General features: G+C 45.0%; 1 protein-coding gene across 1 annotated transcript in view; it reads left to right on the top strand.

Moving 5' to 3' along the window:
• The first annotated feature begins 4,020 nt into the window (after positions 1 to 4,020).
• st6galnac5a (ST6 (alpha-N-acetyl-neuraminyl-2,3-beta-galactosyl-1,3)-N-acetylgalactosaminide alpha-2,6-sialyltransferase 5a) overlaps positions 4,021 to 15,422 on the top strand; it is a 51,991-nt gene continuing 40,589 nt past the window's right edge. The window contains 2 exon segments of the mRNA XM_052010706.1: positions 4,021 to 4,162; positions 4,411 to 4,599. Coding sequence (XP_051866666.1) covers positions 4,148 to 4,162; positions 4,411 to 4,599 — 204 coding nt within the window. The 5' untranslated portion in view covers positions 4,021 to 4,147.

Below are 15,422 nucleotides of genomic sequence, written 5' to 3'. Positions count from 1 at the left end.
GTAAAAATTGGTAAGAGTCATCAGGGACATGCCAAATTTCCATAGCCTTCTGAGGAAGTCAAGGCGTTGATGTGCTTTCTTGGCTTTAGCATCCACATTGCTGGACCAGGAGAATTTGTTGCTGATATTTACACCCAGGAACTTGAAGCTCTCAACCATCTCCGCCTCAGCACCATTGATACAGACAGGGGTGTTTACTCCACCCTGCTTGCTGAAGTCAAGGACCAGCTCCTACATTGTGCTGGCATTGAGGGAGAGGCTGTTGTCTTGACACCATGCCACTGGACTCTCTATCTCTTTCCTGTACTCTTGTCTCATTGTTATTTGAGATGCAGGACCTGGAAAGCAATGTGTCTGCAGTCAATGCAACCTTGCATCACAGGGAGTCCAGCATTACTAGAAAGGTCTCTTTTCTCTCTACATGCTGGGGTCTACCAAGAAATAATAAAATATTGTTATCTCCCTTAGATAAAACATCTCAGTGCCTTCCCTTATCCAACAGTGGACATCATATCGTAAGGTGTTGTTCATATCAGCAGTTCCACTTTAGAAGGAGCCAGATGCATAAAAATGGTCACAGTCACTGCCACAGCAACTGACAATGCGGTCATTGCTCTGGTCTGATATTACAGTGGTTGCTACTACAGCTGGCAGCTGGCAGCTAGCAGTGAGGAAGTCCAACTTTAAGCCTGGAGGTTTACTGTTGAGATTTAAGGAAGAGAATTGCCTCCTAAACCAAGCTGGGCAGAGGCAACCTCCTGCTGAGAGGCTTCAACCCCTGCCTCCTCCTCTCTCTTCCAGAAGCCTGTCCTACTTGGTCTTCCCTCTGCAACTCTCCCAGTCATGGTCTGCTCCAAGCAGGATGTCTACCAATGCTTTTACATTGGAGAGCAATGGGATTGAAGTCAGCAAATGATCCTTCAGCACCTCACACAGCACTCCCTGTATGCTTCTGAAACTTTAAACAGGAGAAGGATTTGTTAGAATGGCACATTGGTGCACTTGGTAGAGCTACTGCCTCACAGCACTGGTGACCAGGTTCAATCCCAACCTCTGGTAATGTCCATGTGGAGTTTGCATGTTCTGCCTGTGACTGCGTGGGTTTCCCTTAGGTGCTCCAGTTTCCTCCCGCCTCCCAAAGACGTGCAGGTTGACAGTTTAATTGGCTGCTGTAAATTTCTCCTAGTGTGTGGGAGAGGGGTAAGATAAGATAAGATTTCTTTATTGCTCACATGTACATCGAAACACACAGTGAAATGCACCTTTTGCATAGAGTGTTCTGGGGGCAGCCCACAAGTGTCGCCACGCTTCCGGCTCCAACATAGCATACCCACAACTTCCTAACCCGTACGTCTTTGGAATGTGGGAGGAAACCGGAGCACCCGGAGGAAACCCACGCAGACACACGGGGAGAACATGAAAATGTGAGGACAACAGGTTACAGGGGAAGTTAGTGGGGGAATAGAATTACTCTATGAGCTGGCATAGACTCGATGGGCTGAATCACCTCCTTAGGTGGTCATAAGGAATTATAAAAATATGGAACCAAACACTTGTGGAATCATGTAATAACCAAAAAAAATCAACTAGCAATAATCCCTTTGAATAGTGCAAGAGGAGTCTTCTGGTGAACATGTAGTCTGCTAATGCAAGGTTAAGGGAGATTTGCTGTGAACACTGAGCTCTTAAATAGTTGTGCTTCCATCCTCCAAGTGTTGCATGTTGATTGATATTGTGATCAGGTACTCTGCTTACTTCTACTGCACACTCCTTGCCAATAATACCAGTGGTGTGAATTGTCTGCATGCGTGCCTTGGGTGCCATTTTGGAGCTCAGAGGGAAATTAAGTTCTAGTTTCTTTACGTGAGAGTGTCATCAGAAACTGTGGTAGAAGCAAAATGCAAAGCAGGTTTTAAAAGAGAAGTGGGAAAATAATTTTTAAAAAAGGATACAACACAGAGGAATGGAATTTAGTGGATCATTTTTTGGTGGGTTTCACACAGGTCTCAGCAGACCAGTGCAGTAACACAGTGTAGTTCAAACATCATGGTCTGTCATTGTTCCTTTGCCAGTTCTGCTTCACATTTCAGATGCAATTTTCGAATGCCTTCTTTTTTTTAAGAAAACAGCTGAAAGATGGATAGAAAATCTCCCCATCTCATTAACCACCTCAAATCTCGCTCGGATCCTGTCTGAAGAGATAAAGCTGGACCGTGCACTGAGATAGCACCTTTCAGAGCCACAGGATATCTGAGAGTCCTTCCAATCAAGGAACTACTTCCGATGTATAGTTGCTGTTGCAATTTGGAAAAAATGGCAGGCAATTTGCAAGCAGTAATATCCCACAAATGGCAATGTGATTACATTGAGTGAGTTGGAGCAATTTTTCCACAGAAAGCTGCATGTATTACATTGTCCTGAACTCAACAGTTTCAGATAATGATTCTGCCTATTCCTATTTACATCTCATCTCGACCCATCTTTTTTTGTCTTTACTTACCTCCTCCCCCACTTTTACCTTGAACTATCACCCTTTGTATCTTTTTATTAACCAAAATAAACTTTATTCATCATAAAGAACAAACTATATACAACGATAAAACTGCAAACCCTTACATTCGTGTACGGATCAATCATTAGTGTTACCTTTTTTATATAAAAAACCCAGCACCGATGCCACTCATGTGGCTCCCTGGGGGCTACCCCAATCCTGTATTTACAATATTTAAGGAGCTTTCTTGCCTGACCCCACCCCTCCCTCTCCAGTGGCAGAAGAACCCTACACTCTAGTCCTTCCCCACTGAGCCCTTGCGTTGGCTGCACCCAGCTTCAGTGCGTCCCTCAGCACGTACTCCTGCAGCCTGGAATGTGCCAGTCAGCAGCATCGCTCCTGCCTATCTCAGATCTTCCCTTTCATTCTTCTTGCCACTCCATCCTCTGTACCTCTGACTGAACCGGATTCAGTGATGGTGACTGAGGGCTAAGCACCAGGTCAGGATACCAGAGTGACAGCCGCTGCACCTCTTTGATATATGTTGCGGGATTCACATGAGTGGGCAGCCTGCCCCTCTGTTTAATGTCTCATCCACAGATAGGATCCATTTGTAAAGGATGCAATTAACCCAGGATATTGCAATAAACTGGACAGATCACTGACTGCAAATGAGTGATGAACAAAGGGTGAGATCAGAGCTGCTGGCTTTCACTCATCTTTCAGCAGTCACATGACCTCTTTATCCACATTTGAAACATTGCTGCATCCATCTTAATAGATCAGACACCCTTCCAACGTCTGCTCAGTAGATGATGTGAATGATTAGTACCAGACTGGCAAATTCTCACTAGGCTTGTAATTAAAGACAGTTTGATTGCACACATGCATGGGAATGGTTGGGGGTTTCAGGAAGGATTTGATGTGACATATTCTTCTGATTATTGAAAGACATCCTCTACTGCATCTCTTTAAGTTGCTCTCTCCGGGTAAAGTTAATAAATTTACTTTGCAACATGTTACCATAATGTAGCAATATGTCCAGGCCCTTCCTGAGAGGGTAATATAGATAGATAAGCTTATCACATTAAAAACACATTAAAATTCTTGAATGATGTTCTTGAAGAGTCAAGATTTGCAAAGCAAAGGATCAAGGTTTGTGCCATAAATCTGTGCCATAAATTTCTATATTCTGAGTCTTAATCCTTTTTTAAAGTACTTTACCATTGTCAGTGTTGAAATTAAGAGTGAAAACACTATTATTTTCCCTTATTTTACACAGGAGAGTTGTATTTTCTTCTTTTATTATGTAATCAAGGCAGGCAGTACTGGCTGTATTGTCTCTGGAAACAAAAGGTGTGACTAACGCATTTATTGCAATGCGTCCGTGTTGCAGCCGGGCGCTGGGACCCCGCGGAGTCCTGACGACTTCCCGAGTCCAGAGGGTTGAGTCTGCAGCATGAAGCGTGGAGATGCTGTTGGAAGAGAGAGAGAGGCAACAGTGCGAGATTCTCTGGCAGCCTGCTTCTCATCGCATCGAGTGCAATATTTGCAGAATGAGCGTGTGATTTTTCTGTGCAACCACTGCCGAAAAGCCAGCGGATGGAGAGGTGCAGGTAGAGAGATGGGATCGAAACCCAGGAGCAGAGAAACAGAATGAAGAAACTGGTGGTAATTTGTATACAATGTTTACCGGAAAAAAACTACTTTTTGATTGTAATTTGCTCCTTTTATTGCATTCATTGTTAGAATATAACACGTTAATTCACTCAATGCAAATTAAACTTTTTAAAATGCAATTTATGTAAACGGGTGGACGAATGCCTTTTGAAACTCACTTTGCATGTTTTCATTTGCAATATCAAACTGACTTTTGTGCTTGCAATTTTCCCATGTGTTGTGTGCGCACGTTTGTTTAGCGACCTCTAATCGCAGTGTTTTTGGGGCTTTCCACGTGCGGGACCCTACTGGTGCTGTACACCGCTAAAGGCGAGCGGGGTGCCGGCTCCAAGCCACCCTACAGTGCAGAGGGAGCCAGCAGAGTGACAGATGGGCATCCGGAGCCAGTGCCAGTGCTAACGGGATACATCAATTTCATCGACCGTAAGGTAATGGGGAGGGGGGAAAGGCACCCGCCTCGATTCGGGATGCCTTGTTTGAGTGCAAAGCTTAAACAAGACAGACTAGCAAGGTGCCAGGGATATTAGGCTTGGGAGTTGTTCTGCTTTTAGAGCGGTGGAAGATTAAGATGAGCAGGGTCGGTCAAAACTGTGAACGGTTTGTGAATTAGAACTGTTCCCGCTGGTGAGAGGAGCAGTAACCAGGAGGGACGCAGCTTGTAGACAACAGCAAGCCCAAGGGAGATATTGAGAACATATTCTCACTGTGTCTCTGTTCTCACTGAACCAGTAAGGGTGATCACTCTTCAGGATTGGTGAAGGCAGATGTAACTTTAGGTAGAGAATAGGGCATGAAGTGTCATAGAGGTGTACAAGATGATAAGAGGCATAGATCGAGTGGACAGTCGGAGACTTTTTCCCAGGGCGACAATGGCTCACACGAGGGGACATAATTTTAAGGTGATTGGAGGAAGTTATAAGGGGGATGTCAGGGGTAAGTTTTTTTACACAGAGAGTGGTGGGTGGAACGCACTGCCAGCAGAGGTTGTGGGGGCAGATACATGAGGGACATTTAAGAGACTCTTAGACACATGAATGATAGAGAAATGGTGGGGGGGGGAGGGCGATGTGGGAGGGAAGGGTTAGTTAGATCTTCGAGCAGGATAAAATGTCGGCATAACATTGTGGGCCGAAGTGCCTGTACTGTGCTGTAGTGTTCTATGTTCTATGAAGTTGGAAAATATAACCATCTGGAGGTCCTTTGGAGTGGGGGTAGGGGACTAATTGTAACCATTAAATGGTCTTCCTCTAATAGGGGAGGGGGGTGTAGACTGGGCCATGACAGCAAATGCAAAGGGGACTGGAGATTTACAAACCACTTGCCCTCCAAAACTGTTGATCAGCCAATGATTTCAAAATACAACGTAAAGAAAATAGGAGCAGAGTAAGCCACTCGGCCCCTCAAACCTGCCCTGCCATTCAGTATGATCACGGCGGACCTGCCCCAGGTCTCAACTCCCCTTCTGTGCCAGTTCTCCACAGCCCTCATCACAGGATGGTGGGTTTTAGTTGGGCACTGAAAACACGGTGGGTAAATGAAGTCAAAGTCGAGTTTATTGTCATATGTACAAATAAGAGGGGAGAGATTTAAAAGAAACCTGAGAGGTAATTTCTTTACACAGAGGGTGGTGAGTGCCTTGAATGAGCTGCCAGAGGAAGTGGTCTAGGCGGGTACAATTGCAACATTTAAGAGGCATTTGGATAGGAACATGGAGGGGAGGGGAGGGGCTTGGAGGGTTATGGGCCGAACGTGAGCAACTGGGATTAGTAGGGAGGATGCTGTGGTTGGCATGGACCAGTTGGGCTGAAGGGCCTGTTTCCGTGCTGTATTACTCTATGACTTTAAGTACATGTATGAACAGGTGCAATGAAAAACTCAGAGACAGAGCAGGCTTGGTCTGAATGAAGAGGAGGCAAATTCCCATGTTTCTGTGATGTCGGGGTTATCGGGAAGTATGGCAGTGTTCATGGAACGTGCTGTTGTTTGTGGTGTCCCTGACATCATGTGGCTGTTTTGAAGGGACTCTCAGAACGTGTGGACACACACGAGACTGCAGATGCTGGAATCTGGAGCAACGAACGATCTGCTGGAGGAACTCAGCAGGTCGAGCAGCATCCGCAGGGTGAAAAGGAATTGTCGACATTTTGAGTCGAAATTCTGCATCAGGATGTGTCACTATTTTGGGGAAAGTGACATGCTTCTCAGGAAATATTTACCAGGAGCCTGTGGAATTGATAAAGCGTCGTGAACCTTGGGAAACCAATATTTTCAGGAGTCCTGGGAGTGCATTGGTATTTACAAGATCTTGTGCCAGTATTTTCTCCTAGCTTCCTGCTATTGTCACTGAGGGCTCATGGTACCATACCAGTATTTACTGTGGTGTGTGTGTGTGTGTGTGTGTGTGTGTGTGTGTGTGTGTGTGTGTGTGTGTGTGTGTGTGTGTGTGTGTGTGTGTGTGTGTGTGTTCGTTCGTTCCTGGGAGTGCATCAGTAACTTTGAGCGTTCTTACATATGTCAATGTTTACAAGGGCCAGTGTGGGTCAATGTACTAGGTAGGGATAACAGATTTCCTACCCTGCAGACGTCAGTGAATGACATGGGTTTATACAACAATCCATGATTTCTGTTACTGAGACTTGATTTTCTTTTGTGTAATTATTTGATTTTAAGCTTCCCCAGCTACCGTGGTGGGATTTGCACTCATGACTCTGGATCAATGATCCAGAACACCGGTTGTTCATCCAGTAACTTAACCCCTATGTTGCTGCACCTGCTATGATTAGCCAGCACATCGAACTTCTAAGTTTAGAAATTATATCATTTGAATTATTGCTTAACATCAAAACGTAAGAATTAGGAGCAGGAGTAGGCCAGTCAAGTGTGTTCCACCATTTGTAAAACCATTGACTAATGCTCTACCTTAGCGCTTTTTTCCTGCACCATCTCCCTTGATCCATTTACTATCCAAAAATCTCTCAATCTTTGTTATGAATTAATTCACTGACATGTACTCGATAGCCGTCGGAGCTGGAGAATTTCAAAAGGTTCACCACCCTGCGCATGAAGGAGTTTCCCCTCATCTCAGTCCTAAATGGACTCCTCCTCATTCGAAAGCTGTGCTCCCCAGTCCTGGACTCCTCACCTGAGGAAAACATCCTCCCTGCGTCTGGCCCTGTTGAGCCTTAGAAGTATTTTGTGCAAATCTTTTCAGTCAGCTAAAACTCTACAGAATAAGACCATAAGACATAGGAACAGAATTAGGCCATTCAGCCCATCAAATCTGCTCCACCATTCGATCGTGGCTGATTTACTTTTCCATCTCAACCCCATTCTCCTGCCTTCTCCCCGTAACCTTTGACGACCTCACTAATCAAGAATTTATCAGTCTCCGCTTTAAATATACCCAATGACTTGTCCTCCACAGCCATCTGTGGCAATGAATTCCACAGATTCACCACCTCATCTCTGTTCTAAAGGCACGTCCTTTTATTCTGAGGCTGTGCCCTCTGGTCCTAGACTCTCCCACTACTGGAAACATCCTCTCCTCATCCACTGTATCCAGGCCTTTCAATATTCAGTAGGTTTCAATGAGATCCCCCCTCGTCCTTCTAAACTCCAGCGAGTACAGGCCCAGAGCCATCAAACTCTCCTCATACGTTAACTCCTTCATTCCTGGGGTCATTCTCATAAGCCTCCTCTGGACCATCTCCAACGCCAGCACCTCCTTCTTAGATATAGGGCCCAGTACAGGCCTATTCTGCTCATTCTTTTCTCATATTGCAAATTCTCCATCCTGAAATCAGTCCAGTGAATCTTTGCTGCATCCCCTCTGTGTCAAATGAATCCTTTTTTTAGGTAAGGCAACTAAAACTGCTAGATGTAGTCTCACCATGACCCTATATAATTGCAGTAAGACATAGAACATAGAACATTACAGCGCAGTACAGGCCCTTCGGCCCACAGTGTTGTGCCAACATTTTATGCTGCTCTAACGTCTATTGAACCCTTCCCTCCCACATAGCCCTCCATTTCTCTATCATTCATGTGGCTATCTAAGAGTCTCTTAAATGTCCCTAATGTATCTGCCCCCACAACCTCTGCTGGCAGTGCGTTCCACACACCCACCACTCTCTGTGTAAAAAACTTACCTCTGACATCCCCCTTATACCTTCCTCCAATCATCTTAAAATTATGCCCCCTTGTGTTAGCCATTGTCACCCTGGGAAAAAGTCTCTGACTGTCCACTCGATCTATGCCTCTTATCATCTTGTACACCTCTATCAAGTCACCTCTCATCCTCCTTCTCTCCAAAGAGAAAAGCCCTAATGAAGCCATTCAGGCAGATCATTCTATACGTAAGTACATTGAGGTAGTACACAGGGAAAAGCAAAAACAGAATGCAGAATATAACGTTACATTTACAGAGAAAGTGCAAGGTAGGCAAATAGAACGCACAGGGCCATAACGAGGTAGATTCAGAGATCAAGAATTTGTCTTTATTGTGCAAGAGGTCTGTTCAGGAGTCTTATAACAGCAGGGTAGAAGCTGTCCTTAAGCCTGGTGATCCATGCTTTCAGGCTTCTGTATCTTCTGCCCGATGGAAGGGGAGGGAAGAGAGATGACCAGGGTGGGGGGGGTGGGGGTCCTTGATTATGTCGGCTGCTTTTATGAGGTAGTGGGAAGTGTAGCCAGAGTCAGTGGAGGGGAGGCTGATTTTTGTAATAGACTGAGCTGTGTTCACAACCCTCTGCAGTTTCTTGCGGTCCTGGGCAGAGCAGTTGCCATACCAAGCCGTGATGCATCCGGATAGGATGCTTTCTATGGTGCATCTATAAAATTGGTGAGGGTCACTGGGGACATGCTGAATTTCCTATTTAGGAACTTCTTCCTATGAAAGGTTGTGACTCTGGAATTCTCTAAGCCCGGAGGACTGTGGAGGTTAGATCATTAGGGGCACTTAAAAAGGAAGTGGATACATTTTTGAAAGATCGGGCAATTGAGAGCGATAGGAAACTGGAGCTGAAGAGAAGTTGAGGCCCGGGGTAGATCAGCATGATCATATTGAACGGTGGGGCAGGTCTGAGGGTCCGAATGGCCTACTGCTTCTAGTTTCCAATGTCCTTATGTTCTCAATGATAGCAGTGCCCTTGAATGTCAAAGGTAGGTAGTTAGACCTTCTGCTGGTGAGGGATAGTTTTTTCACTGACAGTCTTTTAGCACTGTTAATACTCAGCCCAAGCCTGAATGTTGTCTAGGTCTTGCTGCATGCAGGCATGGACTGCTTCATCTGCTGAGCAGTAGTGAATAGAATTGAACATTGTGCAATCGTCAGCAGACATCCCCACTCCTGACCTTATGATAGAAGGAAGGTCATTGATGAAGCAGCTGAAGATGGCTGGACCTCGGACGTTGCCCTGAGGAACTCTTGCAGTGTTGGGGCTGGGACGATTAACCATCAACTACCACAGCCTAGGCATCCTGTATGGTTTTAAGAGTGGAAGGTCATGAACGATGAGTGAGTTGTATTTGTTTGAGGAAGCGACTGATCCTGTAGTCAGTGGGGAGGCAGTAATTGTTTTAAGGATTTGAGGAGGCTCTTGACACAGCTGCAGTACATGAACAACTCCACAAAACCCATTGAATAGCTGATAGTGGATGGGTAAATTGTTGATATATAATTATGTGCAAAAGTATGTGAGCTCGTACTTGACAGACAGTTAATAGTGGGAGTGCCTTTTGTTTCAGGGTTGTTCTTTATACATCTTACAAGTGATTTGGAGGAAGGAATTGTGTGTGGACCTGTGCACCTCATCAAATTGGAAGGAGAGACAGACATTGAGTATCAAATGCATACAAATTTAAAAAGACCTCATCAAGGTCAATCAGTAAATCTGGTTTCTGAAGTCTTCACCGTAGTTTTCCCAGGCAGATGATCAAGAAGCAAACAGGATCTTGAGGTGGGTGGAGAGGGCTGAGTTGGAGCACCATATCTGTAATACAGTGTGCATGTTTGGGATCAAAGAAAGTCACAGAGGAGTGATTCCAAAGCCTTAGACACTGACCTACAAGGAAAGACTGATCACCCTGCTAAAAACAAAAGATTGTGAGGTGCGATCTGTAAAGGTGCTTAGACCTATTAAATACTGAGATTTTTAACCCAGCACAGTGGTACAGCTGGTAGAACCATTGCCTCGCAGCCCCAGAGACCCGGGTTCAATCCTGACCTCTGGTGTTGTCTGCATGAAGTTTGCACATCTCTCTGTGACTGCGAAGGTTTCCTCTGGGTGCTCCAGTTTCCTCCCACGTCCCAAAGACGTGCAGGTTGGTAAGTTAATTGGCTGCTGTACATTGTCCGTATTGAGTGCTAGAATCTCGGAGGAGTTGTTGAGAATGTGGGAAGAATAAAAAATAGGATTAGTGTAAGATTCGTGGAAATGGGTGGTTGATAGTTGGCATGGACTAAGTGTGGCTGAAGGGCCTGTTTCCATGCTATGATACTTAGCCCGTGACCTTCAGACTCAGAGGCAAGAGGGCTATCACTGAGTTACAGCTGACTTAGTCCGGGCACCCCTGCCTAGATTCAGCAGCATGCTGCAGTTGCAACATCATTCCTTGACATGCTCAAGTCACTTTTCATCACCCTATTCTGATTCCCAGTTTAGGAACAATCTCCTGCTGTAGACTCACTGAATAGTCACAACTGTTTCAACAGCCAGCAGACATCAAGGTTTTCATCCTACTGGTGTCTCTATTGAATTCAGATCCAGTTATAGTGTATTGCTCCCCACCCCCCTTTTAACCTTAACTTCACTGATATACCTACTCAAAACTTGTTGCTCCAAATCATTGCCCACATACTTGAATTGCTCTCTCCATATTCTGGGGATTGTACTGAAGGATGTACAGTGCAGGCTTGTTAATGTTGTACCCTGTGCAGAACAGAATATTTATTGACAATACTGTGTTAGCTGATGTGTTTGGCAATGGAGTAGGACATATGACTTGAAGCAAACTGTCGGTCGTACAGTAAACATGGTCAATAATAGCTTGTCTATTCAAAGAGCAGAGAAAACAGGAATTATAACAACTTCTCCCAATAAAAGCTTGGTAATTACTCTGAGAAAAAATATGGTGAATGGAGGATAATTAAGTTAGTTGATTAGAGAGGTGTGGTCACCAAGCTTGAATAATGGGGTAATTGGTTAATTATCTGCACTCTGGCTGGCTACCGTCACTATAAACTACACGTTTTTAAATAAAATCAGAGCACAAGGGATAAGGGGTGATGTACTGGTATGAATGGAGGAATAATTAATGCACAAGAAACAGAGTACAACATTAACTGCACAGGGTACAACATTAACAAGCCTGCACTGTACATCCTTCAGTACAATCCCCAGAATATGGAGAGAGCAATTCAAGTATGTGGGCAATACATTACAACAGCATTACAACATTACAACAGCAGGCAGATAGGGCTAGTTCAGATGGACATCTTGGTCGGCATGGACGAGTTGGGCTGAAGGGCCTGTTTCCGTGCTGTATGACTCGAAGTGATCATCTTCACATTGGGAAGCAGTGATCAGAGAGTTGCTAAAGGAATCAGTGGCGGGGCCCCAGCTGTTCACAATCTTCATCGGTTGCTTGTATGAGTGGATCATGTGTAATATATCCAAGATGTGCTGATATATTTATACCAAGCTGGGTGGTTGACTGGGTTTGAGGAGGATACAGGCAGGCTTATACAGAGACTAAATGAATGGGCAAAACCATGGTAGGTGGAACATAAAGTGGTTGAATGAGAGGTCATCCACTTGAAATACAGAGTATTTTTCAAATGGTGAGAGATAGAAAGGTGTTCGTGTTCAGAGGAATCCGGGTGACATTGTAAATTGGTAAATTGATTTATTATTGTCATGTGTACTGAGGTACAGTGAAAAACTTGTCTTGCATACCGTTCATACAGATCAATTCATTACAATAGTGCGTTGAGGTAGTACAAGGTAAGACAATAACAGAGTGCAGAATAAAGTGTTACAGTTACAGAGAAAGTGCAGTGCAGGCAGACAATAAGGTGCAAGGTCATAATGAGGTAGATTGTGAGGTCAAGAGTCCATCTTATTGTACTAGGGAACCATTCGTAGTCTTATAACAGCAGGATAGCTGTCCTTGAGCCTGGTGGTACATGCTTTCAGGCTTTTGTACCTTCTGTCCAATGGGGGGTGGGGGAGGAGGGGGGAGGGAGAGAGGATGTCTGGGGTGGGTGGGGTCTTTGATTATGCTGGCTGGAGGGGAGGCTGGTTTCAATGATGTGCTGAGCTGTGTCCACAATGCTCTGCAGTTACTTGCGGCCACACACAGAACATACCAAGCTGTGTTGCATCTGGATAGAATGCTTTCTGTGGTGCATCAATAAAAATTGGTGAGGGTCAAAGTGGACATGGCAAATTTCTTTAACCTCCTGAGGAAGTAGAGGCACTGGTGAACTTTCTTGGCTGTGGCATCTACGTGGTTGGACCAGGACAGGCTATTTGTGATTTCACTCCTAGGAACTTGAAGCTCTGAACCCTCTCAACCTCAGCACCGTTGATGTAAACAGGAACATGTGCACTGCCATTGTAACAAATTACTAAAAGTTAACATGTGCTCAATTAACTGCAAGAGCATTTGGATACAGGAATAAAGATGCCATCCAACTACTTGGAAATCTTGATAGTCTGGTATCTAGCTCACCAGGTAATCTTTCCCTTCCCTCTCGCCAGGAACCCGGGTACTGTGCTCCCTTTAAACTTACTGGGGCCCTTGTACCCTCATTTTCTTTAAATTTGTCCAAGCTCCTTCACCTGATGAAGGGTGTTGGAGCTGAAACAGTAATTCTGTTTCTCCCTCCACAGATGCTGCCTGACCTGCAGAGTGCTTCCAGTATTTTCTATTTCAGATTTCCAACATTCATTTTTATTTTAATGGACCTATACACTCTTGAGTTTAGAAGAAAGGGAGAGATGACCCTACTGAAACATAAAACATCCGTACAAGCACAGGGAGTCTAGTACAGGGATCACAGTCTCAAAATAAGGATTCTCAACCAAGGTGACAAATTTCCTTACCAGAGGGTCGCAATTCATTGAAATTCTGCACCTAACAAGGCCACAGAGGTCCAGTCGCTGAGTATACTCAAGAGAGAGCTCAATAGATTTTTGCAGGAAAGCGGTTTTGAGCTCAACCATAATCTTTCAGCTGTGAGGAGAATGTGGATAGTCCAGCTTCGTTTACCTTGGAGCGGAGAAGGCTGGGAGGGGAGCTACAAAATTACGAGGGATAGATGGGTTAGAAGGAGAGGTGAGTGGGATCCGAACTGGAGAGACTGAGGAAGAGGTGTTTGGCTCTCAAATAGAGAAAGCTAGTAGTAGGTACGATAGGCAGGTGATAGAGAAGGGACGTGCTCAGACAGGTTTGAGATGTGTCTATTTTAACACGAGTATTGTGAACAAGGCAGATGAGCTTAGAGCTTGGATCAATACTTGGAGCTATGATGTGGTGGCCATTACAGAGACTTGGATGGCTCAGGGATTGGAATGGTTGCTTCAAGTGCTGGGTTTTAGATGTTTCAGAAAGGACAGGGAGGGAGGTAAAAGAGGTGGGGGAGTGGCACTGTTGATCAGAGATAGTGTCACGGCTGCGGAAAAGGTGGACGTCGTGGAGGGACTGTCTACAGAGTCTCTGTGGGTGGAAGTCAGGAACAGGAAGGGGTCAATTACTTTACTGGGTGTTTTTTATAGGCTGCCCAATAGTAACAGGGATATTGAGGAGCAGATAGGGAAGCAGATCCTAGAAAGGTGTGAGAATAACAGAGTTGTTGAGATGGGGGATTTTAATTTCCCAAACGTCAATTGGCATTTCCAGACAGTAAGGGGTTTAGATGGGGAGGAGTTTGTTAAGTGTGTTCAGGAAGGATTCTTGACACAATATGTAGATAGGCCTACAATAGGAGAGGCTGGGCTTGATTTGGTATTGGGAAATGAACCTGGTCAGGTGTCAGATCTCTCAGTGGGTGAACATTTTGGTGATAGTGATCATAATTCTATCTCCTTTACGTTAGCACTGGAGGGAGATAGGAACAAACAGGCTAGAAAGACGTTTACTTGGAGTAAAGGGAATTATGAGGCTCTCAGGCAGGAAATTGGAAGATTAGATTGGGAACAGATGTACTCAGGGAAAAGTACGGAAGAAATGTGGCAAATATTCATGGGATATTTGTGTGGAGTTCTGCATAGGCATGCTCCAATGAGACAGGGGAGTCACGAGAGGATACAGGAACCGTGGTGTACAAAGGCTATAATGAATCTAGTCAAAAGGAAAAGAAAAGCTTACAAAAGGTACAGAGAGCTAGGTAATGTTAGAGATCTGGAAGGGTATAAGGCTAATAGCAAGGAGCTTAAGAAGGAGATTAGGAGAGCCAGAAGGGGGCTTGGCGGGCAGGATTAAGGAAAACCCCAAGGCATTCTACAGGTATGTGAAGAGCAAGAGGATGAGATGCAAAAGAATAGGGCCTGTCAAGTGCAGTAGTGGGAAAGTGTGTATGGATCCAGAAGAAATGGCAGAGGTACTTAATGAATACTTAATGTCGGTATTCGCTACGGAAAAAGATCTGGGGGATTGTAGTGGGGACTTGCAACGGGTTGAAAAGCTTGAGCATGTAGATATTAGGAAAGAGGAGGTGCTGAAATTTTTGGAAAGCATCAAGTTGGCTAAGTCGCCAGGACCAGATGAGATGTACCCCAGGCTGCTGTGGGAGGTGAGGGAAGAGATTGCGGAATCTCTGACGATGATTTTTGCATCGTCGATGGAGATGGGAGAGGTTCCGGAAGATTGGAGGGTTGCGGATGTTGTTCCCTTATTCAAGAAAGGGAGTAGGGATAGCCCAAGGAATTATAGACTGGTGAGTCTTACCTCAGTGGTTGGTAAGCTGATGGAGAAGATCCTGAGAGGCAGGATTTATGAACATTTGGAAAGGTATAATATGATTAGGAATAGTCAGCATGGCTTTGTCAAGGGCAGGTCCTGCCTTACGAGCCTGATTGAATTTTTTGAGGATGTGACTAAACACATCGATGAAGGGAGAGCAGTAGATGTAGTGTATATGGATTTCAGCAAGGCGTTTGATAAGGTACCCCATGCGAAGCTTATGGAGAAGGTGAGGAGACATGAGATCTAAGGGGACATTGCAGTGTGGATCCAGAACTGGCTGGCC

This window comes from Pristis pectinata, chromosome 3, assembly GCF_009764475.1.
Source record: "Pristis pectinata isolate sPriPec2 chromosome 3, sPriPec2.1.pri, whole genome shotgun sequence".
Classification (NCBI taxonomy): domain Eukaryota; kingdom Metazoa; phylum Chordata; class Chondrichthyes; order Rhinopristiformes; family Pristidae; genus Pristis; species Pristis pectinata.
Note: the sequence above shows the minus strand (reverse complement) of the source record. Positions and strands in the feature narration are given on the sequence as shown.